This window comes from Somniosus microcephalus, unplaced genomic scaffold (genome assembly GCF_052327205.1).
Source record: "Somniosus microcephalus isolate GS21.2 unplaced genomic scaffold, FLI_Smic_1.0 unresolved_chr2, whole genome shotgun sequence".
NCBI classification, from domain to species: Eukaryota; Metazoa; Chordata; class Chondrichthyes; order Squaliformes; family Somniosidae; genus Somniosus; species Somniosus microcephalus.
The window spans coordinates 90,409,023-90,428,054 of NW_028225180.1; the positions used below are offsets into that span (position 1 = coordinate 90,409,023).

General features: G+C 49.3%; 1 protein-coding gene across 1 annotated transcript in view; it reads right to left on the minus strand.

Moving 5' to 3' along the window:
* Positions 1–17,166: 17,166 nt before the first annotated feature.
* The window catches only part of LOC147093006 (uncharacterized), an 8,516-nt gene continuing 6,650 nt past the window's right edge, over positions 17,167–19,032 (minus strand). Inside the window, exons 3-4 of the mRNA XM_085975768.1 lie at positions 18,462–18,730; positions 17,167–17,783 (exon numbers count right to left, since the gene is read on the minus strand). Of these exons, the coding sequence (XP_085831894.1) occupies positions 17,319–17,783; positions 18,462–18,730 (734 nt within the window). The 3' untranslated portion in view covers positions 17,167–17,318. The remainder of the gene's footprint in view (positions 17,784–18,461; positions 18,731–19,032) is intronic.

A 19,032-nucleotide genomic window follows, 5' to 3' on the forward strand; every position in this document is an offset into this window, starting at 1 on the left:
TGATTAAAAGCCAACTTGTTTAAGTCTATAACTTCTAGTTTTGTGGTTATTGAAGGCCCATCACCTTGTCTAGATCATTAATATATATTGTGAATAGCTGGCGTCCTAGGACCGATCCCTGTGGTACCCGACTAGTCACTGCCTGCCACTCGGAAAAAGACCCGTTTATTCCAACTCTTTGCTTCCTGTCTGCCAACCAGTTCTCTATCCAAGTCAATACCTTGCCCGTAATCTTATGTGCCTTAACTTTACACGCTAATCTCTTATGCGGGACCTTATCGAAAGCCTTCTGAAAGTCCAAATACACCACATCCACTGGTTCTCCCTTATCTATTTACCAGTTACATCCTCAAAAAATATATTCAGTGACTTGGCCTCCACAGCCTTCTGTGGTAGAGAATTCCACAGGTTCACCAGCCTCTGAGTGAAGAAATTTCTCCTCATCTCAGTCCTAAATGTCCTACCCTGTATCCTGAGACTCTGACCCCTCATTCTAAACCCCCCCAGCCAGGGGAAACATCCTCCCTGCATCCAGTCTGTCCAGCCTTATCAGAATTTTATACATTTCAATGAGATTCCCTCTCATTCTTACAATCTTTCACGAGTGTTTAGATCAGTCAGAGATAGAAACAGACACGGCAGTGAAGATGTTTCAGTCACTCTGAGATCCCAGCTGTAGATACTCTGCAACCTCATTGATTGCATGACCTCTGGTGACCTTCCCAATGTGCCTTTGTATCCTCTTCCATCGAACATGTGCCTCGGTCTCCATTCTCATTGCATGGAATAACCAAGGAATTCTGGCCTAACCCCCCTCCCCCCAGTAGTGTTCCCCGACTCTCTCTCTGCCAAACTGATAGAATGCCCCCATTGACCCCCCCCCCCACACAACACCTTGTGTCAACCTGCCTCAGACACTTGGAGGGACACCTGGCAGAGAGGCCAAAGGCACATCAGATCTCCCCAGTGTATCATTACCTGTTCATCATGGGATGTACTCACCTGAGGCGATACTCTTTCACCGTACCGAAGCTCATTGACAAAGTGTTCACTGTTTGCTGTTGCTGGATTGTACTCCATTTTTCCAACCTTTGCTTCAGCTTTTTCTATTATCTGCTCAACAGGAAACCGTTTCCATTTCTTATCAGAATCGTTGTTGACACGGTGGTCATCATTTCCAGCTACCTTAGAGAGTGGTTCTTTTAACACACCAATTATTGTAGAGCTGGACAATGCACGGCTCGACCCCAAACTTCATCCCGAACTCGAAATTGCACTCGATCCTCCATCTAGAAGATATATTAAAGGAATGGTTTATTGAGGCTGATTGAAAACCCAGGGTGGATACAGTTAAAGGGATGGAACCTGGGTTAGATACAGTTAAAGGGATGGAACCTGGGTTAGATACAGTTAAAGGGATGAGTTACAGAGGCTGATAATACTTCCGTTAGATAAAACTTACAATTCTCTGTCACCATTAACTGTAACTGTGCCAAGGTGCTTCAGAGAGGAGTGAAGTGAGCAGCAGCGGTTATCTTCTTCTTCTTCTTAGGCAGCCCCTCGGACCCGAGGATGACTTGCTTCCACATTAAAAATGAGTTCTCAGGTGACTGATGAGTCCAATGTGGGACCGACAGTCTCTGTCACAGGTGGGGCAGACGGTGGTTGAAGGGGCGGGTGGGTGGGTGGGGTGCTTGGGTTGATGTGCGCTGCTTGCGCTTGACTTCCGCTTGCTCCCAGCGAAGAGACTCGAGGTGTTCGGCGCCTTCCCGGATGCTTCTCCTCCACTTGGTGCGGTCTTGGGCCAGGGATTCCCAGGAGTCGGTGTCCTTGAAGTGTTTCCTCTGCCCACCTGGGGCTCTCTTGCCGTGTTGGAGCTCCGAGTAGAGCGCTTGTTTTGGGAGTCTCGTATTGGGCATGCGGATGATGTGACCCATCCATCGGAGCTGATCGAGTGTGGTCAAAGCTTTGATGCTGAGGATGTTGGCCTGAGCGAGAACACTGACGTTGGTGCATCTATCCTGCCAATAGATTTACAGGATCTTGCGGATTCAGCGTTGGTGGTACCTCTCCAGTGCTTTGAGGGGCCTCCTGTACGTGGTCCATGTCTCTGAGGCATACAGTAGGGCAGGTATCACTGCTGCTCTGTAGACCATGAGCTTAGTGCCGGGTTTGAGGTCCTGGTCTTCAAACACTCTCTTCCTCAGGCGACCGAAGGCTGCACTGGCACACTGAAGGTGGTGTCGGACTTCGTCGTCAATGTCTGCTCTTGTTGACAGTAGGCTCCCGAGGTATGGAAAGTGGTCCACATTGTCCAAGGCCTTGTTGTGGATTTTGGGGGCAGATTGGTAGAGGACCTTTGTCTTATGGAGTTTAGTGTAAGGCCCATGCTCTCGTACGATTCGGTGAAGGTATTGATGATGGTTTGGAGTTCGACCTCCGAGTGTACGCAGACGCATGCTTCGTCTGCATACTCTAATTCGACGACAGAGGATGGGACGACCTTGGATCTGGACTGGAGGCAACGGAGTTTGGGGGACTGACCTTAGCTTTGGTCACAGAGGGTTTGAGGCAGTTTTTGAAGTTAGGGGGAGACTGTCGGGCAGTGGGAGAGCTAGGGTAGAAGGAATGGAGAGGTCGATCTCCAGATTTGACCGACTGGTCCCTCAGTTGTGGCCAATTTAGCCTATAAGAAGTCCAAATTTGGCTCACCTCAAAATCATTGGCGGGGGGGGGGGGGGTCATTGGGGGGCTGTGCCGCTGGTGGCAGGTGTGCGGGTTTAGGGAGGAAATTCCAGTGCTTGGTGCCAAAATGTCTGCCACCAACGGTGGAGCAAGGGGAACATCAGGAATCTGGGCTCAGAACGGTGCCACGCTGTAATTACACCCTCCTGCCAGTGGTGACACTGCAGCACCCCCACTGGTGAAATGTTGTAATTACAGTGTGACGTTTACATAGGCAGTCTCCATTGTGAATAATGAAACGTGGGCAGACATCTGATTGATACCTTTATTCCATCAGTATTAAAGGACGTTGAATCTAAGTACTAACGCCTGGTAGCTCTTACCTGAAGTTAAGTGGATAACATATCCACTACCGACATAGATGGCCCAGTGTGTAAATAAAAATTGGGATCTTTCAATCAAATCTCCAGGCTCAGGACAACGGGATCGCTGGAAACAAGACAGGTTTTACCTTAGAAGTCAGCGCGGCCGTTTAAAAGTATTTATTGATAGTTCCTTGGGTTCTAGCGTTTAGGCCATGGAATAACAACAACAACAACTTGCATTTACACAGCACCTTTAATGTAGTAAAACATCCCAAGGCGCTTCACAGGAGCGTAAATCAGACAAAATTTAACATCGAGCCAAAGAAGGAGATATTAGGACAGGGGATCAAAAATTTGGTGAAAGAGGAACGTTTTAAGGAGCGTCTGAGAGGCGGAGAGGTTTAGGGAGGGAATTCCAGACCCAGGCTCAAGAGTTTCTCTCGATCGACCCGATCGAATCCTTTAATCATCTTCAACACCTCGCTCAGATCACCCATTAATCTTTTGTACTCAAGGGAATACCAGCCCAGTCTGTGCAACCTGTCCTTGTACGTTAACCCTTTTAGCCCCGGTATCGTTCTGGTGAATCTGTACTGCCCCCCCTCCAAGGCCAGTATATCCTTCCTGAGGTGCGGGGCCCAGAACTGAACACAGTGACTCCAGATGGGGTCTAACCAGAGCTTTATATATACTGTAACATCACTTCCACCATTTGTATTCCAGCCCCCTGAGATAAATGTAAGAAGTCACACAACACCAGGTTATAGTCCAACAGCTTTATTTGAAGTCACAAGCTTTCGGAGCGCTGCTCCTTCGTCAGGTGAAGCGGAGAGATGCATAAAGACACAGCTTATATAGTCAGAGAATCATGTCAGATGTTTACAGGTAATCTTTCTAACTGCCATTTATCACACCTCGGCAGAGAGATAATCACAGCAATCAAAGGTGTGAATGGTGTCCAAACAGGTCAGTCAGGAAAACATTACATCAAAGAACAATGAGGTGGGGTCACAAGGGATCAAATGTTGCAGATGCTGGGGTCTGTGTGAAAAACAAAAAAACAGACAAAAAACATTTTTTTTGCTGGAAATCACAGCAGGTCCGGCCGCATCTGTGTAGAGAGAACAAGCCAACGACGACTCGAGTCTGGATGACCCTACGTCAGGTGGGGTTACATGTAGCGTGACATGAACCCAAGATCCCGGTTCAGGCCGTCCTCATGGGTGCAGAACTTGGCTATCAGTTTCTGCTTGATGATTTTGCGTTGTCGTGTGTCTCGAAGGCCGCCTTGGAGAATGCTTACCCGAAGATCGGAGGCTGAATGTCCTTGACTGCTGAAGTGTTCCCCGACTGGGAGGGAACACTCCTGCCTGGCGATTGTTGCGCGGTGTCCGTTCATCCGTTGTCGCAGTGTCTGCATGGTCTCGCCGATGTACCATGCTCTGGGGCATCCTTTCCTGCAACGTATGAGTTAGACAACGTTGGCCGAGTCACATGAGTATGTACCATGTACCTGGTGGGTGGTGTCCTCACGTGTGATGATGGTATCTGTGTTGATGATCTGGCATGTCTTGCAGAGGTTGCTGTGGCAGGGTTGTGTGGTGTCGTGGTCGCTGTTCTCCTGAAAGCTGGGTAAGTTGCTGCGAACGATAGTCTGAGGTTAGGCGGCTGTTTGAAGGCGAGTAGTGGAGGCGTGGGGATGGCCTTAGCGAGGTGTTCGTCATCATCGATGACACGGTGAAGGCTGTGAAGAACATGGCGTAGTTTCTCTGCTCCGGGGAAGTACTGGACGACGAAGGGTACTCTGTTGGTTGTGTCCCATTGTTTGTCTTCTGAGGAGGCCTATACGATTTTTCGCTGTGGCCCGTCGGAACTGTCGATCGATGAGTCGAGCATCATATCCCGTTCTTACGAGGGCGTTTTTCAGCGTCTGTAGCTGTCCATCGTGTTCCTCCTCATCTGAGCAGATCCTGTGTATTCCCAGGGCTTGTCCATAGGGGATGGCTTCTTTAACATGGTTAGGGTGGAAGCTGGAGAAGTGGAGCATCGTGAGGTTGTCCGTGGGCTTGCGGTAGAGTGAAGTACTGAGGTGTCCGTCTTTGATGGAGATTCGTGTGTCCAAGAATGATACCGATTCTGAGGAGTAGTCCATGGTGAGTTTGATGGTGGGATGGAACTTGTTGATGTTATCGTGTAGTCTTTTCAGTGATTCTTCGCCATGGGTCCATAGGAAGAAAATGTCGTCGATGTATCTGGTGTATAGCATTGGTTGGAGGTCCTGTGCAGCGAAGAAGTCTTGCTCGAACTTGTGCATGAAGATGTTGGTGTATTGGTGTGCGAATTTGGTCCCCATGGCTGTTCCGTGTGTTTGGGTAAAGAACTGGTTGTCAAAGGTGAAGATATTGTGGTCAAGGATGAAGCAGATGAGTTGTAGGATGGCGTCTGGAGATTGGCTGTTGTTGGTGTTGAGTACTGAGGCTGTCGCAGCGATGCCGTCATCGTGGGGGATACTGGTGTAGAGTGCCGAGACATCCATCGTGGCGAGGAGTGTTCCTGGTTCAACTGGTCTGTGGGTGCTGAGTTTCTGTAAGAAGTCTGTAGTGTCGTGACAGAAGCTGGGGGTTCCCTGTACAATGGGTTTCAGGATGCCCTCAACGTATCCAGAGAGGTTCTCACACAGGGTTCCATTGCCTGATACGATAGGACGTCCGGGTGTGTTGGCTTTGTGTATCTTTGGGAGGCAGTAGAAGTCTCCCACGCGGGGAGTACGTGAGATGAGAGCGCATAGGATGCTTTGAAGGTCTGGATCGAAGGTCTTGATCAGTCTGTTGAGTTGGCGGGTGTGTTCTTTGGTCGGATCTGCGGGTAACTCTGTAGTGTTCCTGGTTGTCCAGTTGTCGGTATGCTTCTTTGCAATAGTCCATTCTGTTCTGTATGATGATGGCTCCTCCTTTGTCTGCTGGTTTGATGACGATGTTGCGGTTGGTCTTGAGAGTGTGGATGGTGTTGCGTTGTGCTCGGCTGACATTCTGGACTGTCTTGTGAGTGCGGCTGATGAATCTGGCGTTGATGCATCTCCTGACAGCTTGAGCATACACGTCAAGCTTAGGGCAGCGACCCTCCGGAGGGGTCCAATTTGACTCTTTCTTCTTCGGTTGCTGCACTGCGGATCCCTCTGTCTCCTGTTCCAGATCATTGATTGTCTCATTGGGTTCGCTGCTGACATCTTGGGATTTGTGGAAGAATTCCCGGAGCCTCATTCTCCTGATGAATTCCTCTGTGTCTGCCGCGAGACTGATGGGGTCCATTTTGGTGGTGGGGCAGAAATTGAGCCCTCGGCTGAGAACTTCAATTTCGTCTGGTTGAAGGGTGTGGTCAGACAGGTTGACGATGGACTTCCCTGTGGTTTCAGCCGTGGTACCGGGGGAGGCTTGGTTGCTGCTGCTGGTGATGCCGAGTTTCTCAAGCTTCCTGTTCTTGGTGTGCATGTAGGCAGCATAGTTCCGTTGCCTCGTCTGTTTGGCAGTGTCTCGTAGCTGGTCTGTGTCCTGTGCGCAATCTTCTTGGAGATCCTCTCCACTTTGAGCCGGCAGTTTGTGGTGTCGATTGTAGCCATGGTGTGGAGATGCCGGAGTTGGACTGGGGTGGACAAATGTAAGAAGTCACACAACACCAGGTTATAGTCCAACAGCTTTATTTGTAGTCACAAGCTTTCGGAGCGCTGCTCCTTCATCAGGTGAAGTGGAGAGATGCATAAAGACACAGCTTATATAGTCAGAGAATAATGTCAGATGTTTACAGGTAATCTTTCTAACTGCCATTTATCACACCTCGGCAGAGAGATAATCACAGCAATCAAAGGTGTGAATGGTGTCCAAACAGGTCAGTCAGGAAAACATTACATCAAAGAACATTGAGGTGGGGTCACAAGGGGTCAAATGTTGCAGATGCTGGGGTCTGTGTGAAAAAAAAACAGACAAAAAACATTTTTTTTGCTGGAAATCACAGCAGGTCCGGCCGCATCTGTGTAGAGAGAACAAGCCAACGACGACTCGAGTCTGGATGACCCTACGTCAGGTGGGGTTACATGTAGCGTGACATGAACCCAAGATCCCGGTTCAGGCCATTCTCATGGGTGCGGAACTTGGCTATCAGTTTCTGCTCGATGATTTTGCGTTGTGTGTCTCGAAGGCTGCCTTGGAGAATGCTTACCCGAAGATCGGAGGCTGAATGTCCTTGACTGCAGGAGTGTTCCCCGACTGGGAGGGAACACTCCTGCCTGGCGATTGTTGCGCGGTGTCCATTCATCCGTTGTCGCAATGTCTGCATGGTCTCGCCGATGTACCATGCTCTGGAGCATCCTTTCCTGCAACGTATGAGGTAGACAACGTTGGACGAGTCACGTGAGTATGTACCATGTACCTGGTGGGTGGTGTCCTCACGTGTGATGATGGTATCTGTGTTGATTGCTGTGATTATCTCTCTGCCGAGGTGTGATAAATGGCAGTTAGAAAGATTACCTGTAAACATCTGACATTATTCTCTGACTATATAAGCTGTGTTTTTATGCATCTTTCCACTTCACCTGACGAAGGAGCAGCGCTACGAAAGCTTGTGATTTCAAATAAAGCTGTTGGACTATAACCTGGTGTTGTGTGATTTCTTACATTCATTTCAAAGGGAATGGGAATAAATATTTGATCACGTGATCAGGCATGCTATGGTCAGATGCCATGTGATCAGAATGTCACGTGATCAAACATCCAGGAATGTGCCAACCAGAATGTTCAACCTTAAGGGAAAGCAGGGGGTGACTCCCCCCAAGCCCCGCAACGAGTCCTCGGGCCAGGGTTTAACAGGCGGACCTCACTTCCTTCATGCTGCTTCCTAGTGCGCAGGATTGACCCGTAGGAACAGGAACGGGCCATTCAACCACTCGAGTCTGTTCCGCCATTGTGAGAGGTGATATCTTTCGGATGAGACGTTAAACCGAGGCCCTGTTTACCCTCTCGGGTGGATGTAAAAGAGCTCTGGGCTCTATTTTGAAGAAGAGCAGGAAGTTCTCCCCAGTGTTCTGGGCCAATAGTTATCCCTCAGCCAACACCTAAGAACAGATTATCTGGTCATTATCTCATTGTTGTTTGTGGGATCTTGCTGTGTGCAAATTGGTTGCTGCGTTTCCCACATTACAACAGTGACTCCACTTCAAAAGTACTTCATTGACTGTAAAGCGCTTTGGGCATCCTGAGGTGGGGGAAGGCGCTGTAGAAATTGGAGTTCTTCCTTCTCAAAGTGAAGGATACATTGAGGACGGACTTGCTTGTGCCTCGGGACCACAGGAATGTGCATCACCCCGAGGGGAGGGAGACGACAGGGGTAGATGGAGTTCGGAGTCCCCTAGACTTCACCCACAGGACACCTCAATCCTGACTACAGATCAACATCTCACCAACGCCTGTGTGAGTTGTTCCCTATTCCACACACCAGTCACTATGGCTTCTTCCCTGAATGAAAGCTGCCCGTTTAATGCAGGAGCCATTAGCTTGTTCTTGAAGGCACAGATTTCCCTGGGAATTTCCTTAGGAAATGCAAAGTTGTTTGGAAAAAACTGATTGTCCCTGAGATTACTGGTACAGGTGGAACTGAGGATTTGGGGATCAGACCGCTGTACCGTCACTGGTCACTGGAGGGCAGCAGTGAGCCTGGCCCAGAGCAGCAGCTGATCGCAATGGCCAGGTGAGTTGAACAACAACAACTTGTATTTATACAGCGCCTTTAACGTAGTAAAACATCCCAAGGCGTTTTTAGGGAGGGAGTTCCAGAGCTTAGGGCCCAGGCAGCTGAAGGCACGGCCGCCAATGGTGGAGCGATGGAAATTGGGGGATGCGCAAGAGGCCAGAATTGGAGGAGCACAGAGATCTCGGGGGGCTTGTAGGGCCGGAGGAGGTTACACAGATCGGGAGGGTTGTAGGGACTGGAGGAGGTTACAGAGATAGGGAGGGTTGTAGGGGCTGGAGGAGGTTACAGAGATAGGGAGGGTTGTAGGGGCTGGAGGAGGTTACAGATAGGGAGGGTTGTAGGGGCTGGAGGAGGTTACAGAGATAGGGAGGGTTGTAGGGGCTGGAGGAGGTTACAGAGATAGGGAGGGTTGTAGGGGCTGGAGGAGGTTACAGAGATAGGGAGGGTTGTGGGGCCGGAGGAGGTTACAGAGATAGGGAGGGTTGTGGGGCTGGAGGAGGTTACAGAGATAGGGAGGGTTGTAGGGGCTGGAGGAGGTTACAGAGATAGGGAGGGTTGTAGAGGCTGGAGGAGGTTACAGAGATAGGGAGGGTTGTAGGGCTGGAGGAGGTTACAGAGATAGGGAGGGTTGTAGGGGCTGGAGGAGGTTACAGAGATAGGGAGGGTTGTAGGGCTGGAGGAGGTTACAGATGTTGTGTATGTACCTTTAAGAGAATAACTGGTCTCAGACTGCAGTACCGGCAGTGACCACCCCTGTATAAAAGGCGCTATTGAGCCTCTGTTTTTAGTTTCACTACTGACTTCCACCAGTAAAGACTTACTTTGTTCACTCCTGCTGTCCGTGTCTCAATTATTCACGGACATAACACTGGCGACGAGTAAGAAACAAACTTACCTGCAACTCGGCAGCACCTCAGACGACGTTATTGAAGGTCGAAGCCAGAAGAAAGAAAAAAAAATCCAAAGAAACTCGAGAAACGGGCGTCGACCGTGGGCAACCGCCCTCCAAATCGTCAGATTGGAAACTTGCAGGAGAGACTGTCCAGAGCCAGGCTTGGTTCCTCGGTCTGTGGTTTCCCAGCTAATCGGGCTGGTGGCAGGTAGTGCACTGATCCTTCCTGGGCTGCGGCGGGCTGAAGCTCGATCGGTGGCTTTTCAACGGGGCCGGGCAACGAGTCGGGAAGCAAAGAGAGAGAGAGAGGGTGGAGCACACAGGGCGCGGCCGGTGCTTCGGAGCCGGGCAGCGTTCGGACCTAAGAAGAGGGAGGGAAGTGTCCCAGAGGGTCCGCTCCACGACGGGAAAATAATAAAAGAAAAAAAATCAAAATTAAACGCGCAAGAAACCGTGGAAAGCAGTGCTAACAACAGCGGGGAAGAAGGCAAAGCGCGGGAGGCGCCATTTTGTTAAATCGGGGAAGAAGGCAAAGCGCGGGAGGCGCCATTTTAGATTTGCAAGATGCCGAAGACTGGCTGTATGACTGCTTTTGATAATACAATAGAGGACTGGACCACGTATGTGGAAAGAGTCGAGGTATATTTCGAGGCAAACGAAATAGCGGAGGGGAAAAAGGCATCGATATTGCTAAACTTAATGGGCGCTAGAACGTACGGCCTATTGCGGGACCTGATTACTCCAGCCAAACCGAAGGCGAAGAGTTTTAACGAAATTGTTGCTGTCCTACAGGAACACTTAAACCCTGCACCGCTGTTGATAGCAGAACGATTTAAATTCCACAGGAGAACTCAGCACAAAGATGAGAGCAATGCTGAGTATCTTACGGAACTACGCAAGCTATCAAAGCACTGCCAGTTCGGAGCAGGACTGGCAGATACCCTACGGGACAAATTTGTCTGTGGACTCCTGAGTGAAGTAACACAGAAGAAGTTACCCTCAGAGAAAGAGCTGACGCTAGATAAGGCTTTCAGCATGGCAGTATCATATGAAGCAGCAGCCAGGGGAGCTGCAGAAATTCAACAAAAACCACAGGAATACGGCACCCATGAAATGACACAGGGATTTGCAAAATGTTATCGCTGCGGCAGAACTAACCATGACCAGAAGGACTGCTGGTCCAAAGACAAAATATGCAGGCAATGCGGGAAGATGGGACACATTGCACGAGTTTGCAGGTCTGGGAAGAAGACCAGCAACAACAAAAAGGCTACTAAGGAACCGTACAAGAAAGTACAAAAGATGACGGACAGTAGTTCCGAAGACCAGATGAGCGATAGTGAATCCGGGAACAGGAGACTAAGCTGTCTCAAACTTCACAATGTAATCGCAAAAGAGGATCACCGAACCATTTGGGTCACCCTCACGATAGCAGGGTCCCAAGTTAAAATGGAATTGGATACAGGATCAGCACTAACCGTCATGAATCGACGAGACTACGAGCGGCTATTTTCACACACACCCTTGAGAGAGACATCCATCGTCTTGACGATGTATACGGGGCAAAAAGTATACCCCAGAGGAAAAATAAGGGTGCCTGTCGAATACAACGGCAAGAAAATACGGAAATTGTATCTCTACATACTGCCAAATGGTGGACCACCGTTATTGGGACGGGAATGGATCAGGAAGATAAACTTAGATTGGCACTCCATTCATGCAATGACGGTGGATGGTAAAAAAGATGAAGACGTCACTCCTGGACGATTGTCAACAATCTTAGCTAACGCCAAAGAGGTATTTCAACAAGAACTGGGCACGCTTAAAGGCGTAACCGCCTCGATAAAAATAGAAGAGAATGCTGTTCCCAAGTTTTTCAAAGCAAGACCGGTACCATATGCAATTCGCCCAGCCGTCGAGGCAGAGCTGGAGAATCTGGAGAAGGCGGGCGTGTTGTCTAAGGTCGACTGGAGCGAGTGGGCGACACCCATCGTTCCTGTCATGAAGAAAATGTTAAGCAATAAGTCCGGGGAGCCAAGGAAGATTCGCATCTGTGGGGATTTCAAGGTGACGGTGAACCCGGTCCTTCACACAGTACAATATCCTATTCCAAGGATAGAAGACATATTCGCCTCACTGTCTGGAGGGAAGTGTTTTACAAAAATTGACCTAGCACAAACATATTTGCAGATGGAGGTTGAGGAGTCCTCTAGGAAGTATCTCACGATAAACAGTCACAAAGGTCTTTACCAGTATCATCGATTGGTATTCGGAGTAGCATCGGCTCCGGCGATATGGCAAAGAGCGATGGAACAAGTCCTGCAAGGGATTCCGGGGACTCAGTGTTACTTGGATGACATCCTTGTAACAGGTGAAGATGACAGTGAACACCTTAACAACCTAGAACAGGTGCTCACTAGACTACGGGAACATGGGCTGCGAGCCAACCGCCCCAAGTGCGAATTTTTTAAGAAACAGATATCGTATTGTGGCCACGTGATTGATGAAGAGGGGTTACATAAGTCCCCTGACAAAATTGAAGCAGTTGTTAAGGCCCCAGAGCCTGAAAATGTGTCGCAACTGAGGTCATTCCTCGGATTGGTGAATTACTATCATAAGTTTTTGCCAAATTTGTCGACAAATCTGCACCCACTGAACGCCCTGCTACAAACGGGGGTAGCATGGAAATGGAGCGATGATTGTAAGCGTGCTTTTCAGAAGAGTAAGGACTTAATCACTTCAAGGGAAGTATTGGCTCACTACAACCCAGCACTGCCAATCAGGCTGGCGTGTGATGCATCTCCCTACGGCATTGGGGCGGTACTGTCACATAAATTCCTTGATGGTTTAGAGAGGGCGATAGCTTTTGCGTCACGCTCGTTAACTTCTGCCGAGTGTAACTACGCCCAGCTTGACAGAGAGGCCCTCAGCCTAGTGTGGGGGGTGAAGAAGTTCAATCACTACCTGCACGATCAAAAATTTACTCCACTAACCGATCATCAACCTCTTGTCTCCATTTTCAACCCTCAGAAGGGCGTACCGATAATGACAGCACAACGGCTGCAGAGATGGTCCCTTTTCCTAGGGGCACACCAATATGACATCGAGTACAAAGGAACTAAACAGCATGGAAATGCTAGTACGATAGCAAAATACTGCAGATGTTGGAAATCCGAAATAACAACAGAAAATGCTGGAAAAACTCAGCAAGTCAGGCAACATCCGTGGAGAGAAATTTGAGTTGACGTTTCGGGTTTGAAGAAGGGTCAAACCCGAAACGTCAACTCAAATTTCTCTCCACGGATGTTGCCTGACTTGCTGAGTTTTTCCAGCATTTTCTGTTGTTAGCATGGAAATGCTGATGGATTGTCACGTCTACCGTTGCCGACGGTGGAAGAAGAAGACCTTGCAGTGGATCCAATGGAGTTATTCCACTCGACCATAGTCGAATGTCTCCCTGTGACGAATGCAAACATAGAAAAGGAAACACGGAATGACCCGACACTATCACGGGTCTATGATTTAACGGTGAAGGGATGGCCAGCACATGGCGAACCACTGCTGCCAGCATTCTCGCCGAGAAGAGAACAGCTGTCAGTGTGCAGAGAAACCTTGATGTGTGGATCCAGAGTAGTAATTCCACCTAAGTTGACAGATAGAGTGCTCAATGAGCTTCATGAGGGTCATCTGGGTGGGGTAAAAATGAAGAGCTTAGCCAGAGCGTTTGTGTGGTGGCCGGGAATCAATAGAGAAATCGAAGAGATGACCAAGAGCTGTGCAGGATGCCAGAAGGTCCAAAACGCCCCACCACAAGCTCCTCTGCATCCATGGGAGTGGCCCTCATCTCCATGGCAAAGGGTGCACATTGATTTTGCTGGTCCCTTCATGGACTCGATGTTTTTAATTGCGGTGGATGCACATTCAAAGTGGCCAGAGGTAATAAAATGTCCTCAACCACCACGGAAAAAACTATCACAGTTTTACGAACCATATTCGCCAGGAATGGGCTGCCTGAACAGATTTGCTCTGACAATGGACCACAGTTTGTGTCTGAAGAGTTCCGGAGGTTCTTAAAGAACAATGGTGTTAAGCATTACACATCTGCCCCATATCATCCAGCCACTAATGGATTGGCCGAGAGGTTTGTCCAAACATTCAAGAAGGTTATCAAGGCAATGTGTAATGAAGATATACCCCTACAACACAAGGTGGACAACTTCTTGTTTGCCTACCGGAATGCGACACATGCAGTTACCAACCAAACTCCAGCCATGATGTTCTTCAATCGAAGACTACGATGCCGCTTGGATTTGGTTAAGCCAAACGTCCGAAGAGATGTGGAGAACAGGCAGTTTCAGAATATGAATGAAAGGCCGACCAGGAGTTTTAAGATAGGTCAACCAGTTTTGGCCCGGGACTACCGCACTGAGAAATGGCAGCCAGGAACGATTTGTACACGACAAGGACCTCTCATGTATACCGTGGACGTTGGGGAGAGCATTGTAAGACGCCATGCTGACCAGATTCTAGAGCCACTGGAAAACGTCAACTCCACACCACGACCTGATACACCTGGTAATGAAATCGACGTTCCAATTGCAGCTACCGCAGAACCGGTAATATTGGAAGCAGATGAACCAAACAACGACATTGATCCCGACTCAACATTGCCAGAAGAACCTGATACCCCAAAGAGGCGTTATCCAGACAGAATCAGGAAGCCTCCTCAAAGACTGAACTTATAATTGCTTAAACTTAACCAATGTATCTAGCAACAGTAATTGTGATTGTAACTAGTTATCATTTAGTTGTTAAATGAATGTTATGTACTGTTTATCTAAAAGGGGAGGAATTGTTGTGTATGTACCTTTAAGAGAATAACTGGTCTCAGACTGCAGTACCGGCAGTGACCACGCCTGTATAAAAGGCGCTATTGAGCCTCTGTGTTTTTAGTTTCACTACTGACTTCCACCAGTAAAGACTTACTTTGTTCACTCCTGCTGTCTGTGTCTCAATTATTCACGGACGTAACAACAGAGATAGGGAGGGGGGCGAGGAGGCCATGGAGGGATTTGAACACCAGGATGAGAATTTTAAATTCGAGGCGTTGCCGGACCGGGAGCCAATGTAGGTCAGCGAGCGACAGGGGGTGATGGGTGAACGGGACTTGGTGCGAGTTAGGACACGGGGCAGCAGAGTTGAGGTGAGTCATCCTTGTTGAAGACAAATTATCATCAGATTAGAAATTGAATTAGAAGCATCATCGACTGAGTGAAAATCTGAGTGATTGTGTAATTATAATTACAATAAATAACGAGAAAATTAGACCTCAGCTGGAGTATTGTGTCCAATTCTGGGCACCACACTTTAGGAAGGATGTCAAGGCCTTGGAGAGGGTGCGGAGGAGATTTACTAGAATGGTCCCAGGGATGAGGGGCTTCAGTTAATGTGGAGAGACTGGAGAAGGTGGGATTGTTCTCCTTAGAGCAGAGACGGTTAAGAGGAGATTTAATGGAGGTGTTTAAAATCACGAGGGATTTTGATGGAGTAAATAAGGAGAAAGTGTTTCCAGTGGCAGGAGGGTCGGTAACCAGAGGACACAGATTTAAGATAATCGGTAAATGAACCAGAGGGTAGATGAGGAGAATGTTTTTCCGCAGCGAGTTGTTGTGATCTGGAATGCGCTGCCTGAAAGGGCGGTGGAAGCAGATTCAGTAGTAACTTTCAAAAGGGAATTGGAGAAATACTTGAAAAGGAGAAATGTGCAGGGCTGTGGGGAAAGAGCAGGGGGGAGTGGGACTAATTGGAGAGCTCTTTCAAAGAGCCGGCACAGGCACGATGGGCCGAATGGCCTCCTCCTGTGCTGTGTGATTCTGTGAGAAGGGAATTAATTTGTTACACCTTGCTCATCCATCTATCAATACCTACACAAGCCCCTGGTAGCTAACTGTTTGAGGTTTTATTCTGTGAGCCTGAAGTCCAGCCCAGGGAGTCAGCTTTCCGTCTTGTGAAGTGCTTCCTGAGCTCTGTTCTAAACCCACTGTTAGCTTCTGCCTCCTTTTCTCTTTTACTGGTTTCTCCCTGTGTCCCAGTGTCCTGCAGTTGTATTGTGAGTTAATGGTGTTCAGGATTCAGCTTTCCTATTGCCCGCTCGATCCTTCTATCCCTCCTTGTGCTGCACTGACGACACAAGGGTAGACTCGGTGTGAAGTGATCTGGCTTCGGAAACTCCCTAACGGGAGCGTATCAGGAGCTGGGAACCGTATCGGAGCCCCAGGAACCGTATCAGGAGCTGGGAACCGTATCGGAGCCCGGGAACCATATCAGGAGCTCAGGATCCGTATCAGAGCCCCGGGAACCGTATCCAAACCCGGGAACCGTATCAGAGCCTGGGAACCGTATCAGAGCCCCGTGAATCGTATCAGAGCCCGGGAACCATATCAGAGCCCCGGGAACCGTATCGGAGCCCCGGGAACCGTATCAGAGCCCCGGGAACTGCATCCAAGCCCCGGGAACCGTATCCGAGCCCCGGGAACCGTATCGGAGCCTGCGAACCGTATCGGAGCTCGGGAACCGTATCGGAGCCCCGCGAACCATATCGGAGCCCCGGGAACCGTTTCGGAGCCCGAGAACCGTATCAGAGCCAGGAACCGTATCGGAGCCCCGAGTATCGTATCGGAGCCTGGGAACCATATCGGAGCCCCGGGAAACATATCGGAGCCAGGAACCGTATCGGAGCCCGGGAACCGTATCGGAGCCCGGGAACCGTATTGGAGCCAGGAAATGTATCGGAGCCCGAGAACCGTATCAGAGCCAGGAACCGTATCGGAGCCCCAGGAACTGTATCGGAGCCCCGGGAACCGTATCGGAGCCCCGGGCACCGTGTCAGAGCCCTTGGAACCGTATCAGAGCCCCGGGAACCGTATTGGAGACTCAGAACCGTATCGGAGCCCCGGGAACCATATCGGAGACTGGGAACCGTATCAGAGCCCGGGAACCGTATCGGAGCCCGAGAACTGTACCGGAGCCCCAGGAACCGTATCGGAGCCCGGGAACCGTATCGGAGCCAGGAACCGTATCGGAGCCCGGGAACCGTATCGGAGCCAGGAACCGTATCGGAGCCAGGAAACGTATTGGAGCCCGGGAACCGTATCGGAGCCCCGAGAACCGTATCGGAGCCCCGGAAACCGTATCGGAGTCCCGGGAACCGTATCGGAGCCCGGGAACCGTATCGGAGCCCCAGGAACTGTATCAGAGCCCTGCGAACCGTATCGGAGCCGGGAATCAGAGCTAGGAATTGTATCAGAGCCCGGGAACCGTATCGAAGCCCCGGGAACCGTATCGGAGCCAGGAAATGTATCGGAGCCCCGGGAACCGTATCGGAGCCCAAGAATTGTATCCAGGCCCTGAAAACCGTATCGGAGTCTGAAGGAAGCTGCCTCATTTTCGACATTACAACAGTGACTACACCTCAATTAATGGAGATAATTTAATTAAATTCTTTAGTTTAATGAATGATTGTAGAGAATGTAGATTTAGCGAGATACATCACAGCACGTGGTTTCTGCACCAGCCCAATACACACTGTTACTCTGTCAGTGGTTTCATTAATCACATCTTCAAGATTCAAAATACTTTCAACGGCGCAACAGCCGAGTAACTGCAGCAGCAACAACACCAAGAGCAACACCAACAGCAACAGCAGCAATAACACCACCAACAGCAGCACCAACAACAACAACAGCACCAACACCAGCACCAACACCAAGAGTAGCACCAACAGCAGCAGCAAGATCACCACCAACAAAACCAACACAAAGTGCAGCACCAGCAGCAACACCACAAACAGCAGCAACATCAACATCAGCACCAGCACCAGCAGCAGCACCAACAACAGCACCAACAGCACCAGCAGCAGCAACAAGACCACCAACAGCAGCACCAACACCAGCACCAGCACCAACAGCAGCACCAATAGCAGCAGCAACAAGACCACCAACAGCAGCACCAACAACAGCAGCAGCACCAACAGCAGCAGCAACAACAACACCACCAACAACACCAGCACCAATACCAACAACAGCATTCTGGATTCCCTGGACCTGTGGAGAGAGATTGTATCAGTCAGAGATAGAAACAGACACGGCAGTGAAGATGTTTCAGTCACTCTGAGATCCCAGCTGTAGATACTCTGCAACCTCATTGATTGCATGACCTCTGGTGACCTTCCCAATGTGCCTTTGTATCCTCTTCCATTGAACATGTGCCTCGGTCTCCATTCTCATTCCATGGAATTGTTATGTTCATTAATAACTAGACATTCTTATTATGAACACAGCTAGCTTTTGCTAGCTACTTTTATTGAGCGCATGTGGACTTGTACAGCATCTTGTAGAGGCTTCCATCTTGACCGCTGCCTTGTGGGTAGCCTAGCCTCATGGGTAATGTAGTCTTAATATAATATATAGCTGGGTAGTGTAGTCTTATACATACAGCTATATACAGCTCTACGGCTCCACCTAGTGTCCACTATAGAATGACATGCTATTGATCACTACAGGAATAACCAAGGAATTCTGGCCTAACCCCCTCCCCCCAGTAGTGTTCCCCGACTCCTCACTGCCAAACCGATAGAATGCCCCCATTGACCCCCCCTCCCCACACAACACCTTGTGTCAACCTGCCTCAGACACTTGGAGGGACACCTGCTGGCAGGGAGGCCAAAGGCACATCAGATCTCCCCAGTGTATCATTACCTGTTCATCATGGGATGTACTCACCTGAGGCGATTCTCTTTCACCGTACCGAAGCTCATTGACAAAGTGTTCACTGTTTGCTGTTGCTGGATTGTACTCCACTTTTTTTCCACGCTCAGCTTTAGCATTTTTTACTATCCAGTCAACAGGAAACGGATTCCATTTCTTGTCAGATCTGTTGTTGACACGGTAGCGATCACTTCCAACTACCTCAGAGAGAGGCTCTGTTTTAACCACATCAATTATTGTAGAGCTGGACAATGCACGGCTCGACCCCACACCAGAGCTTCCATCTGGAAAATATATTAAAGGGATGGTTTATTGAGGCTGATGGAATACGCAGGGTGGATACAGTTAAAGGGATGGAACCTGGGTTAGGTACAGTTAAAGGGATGGGTTATTCAGGCTAATAGAATACAATTAAAGGGATTGCTTACTGAGGCTGATACGAAACCTGGTTAGGTACAGGGTTACAGAGGCTGATAAAATACCTCCGTTAGATGCAACTTACAATTCTCTGGCACCGTTAACAGTAACTGTGCTAAGGTGCTTCAGAGGGAAGTGAAGTGAGCAGCAGCGATTATAGAGTTCAGGG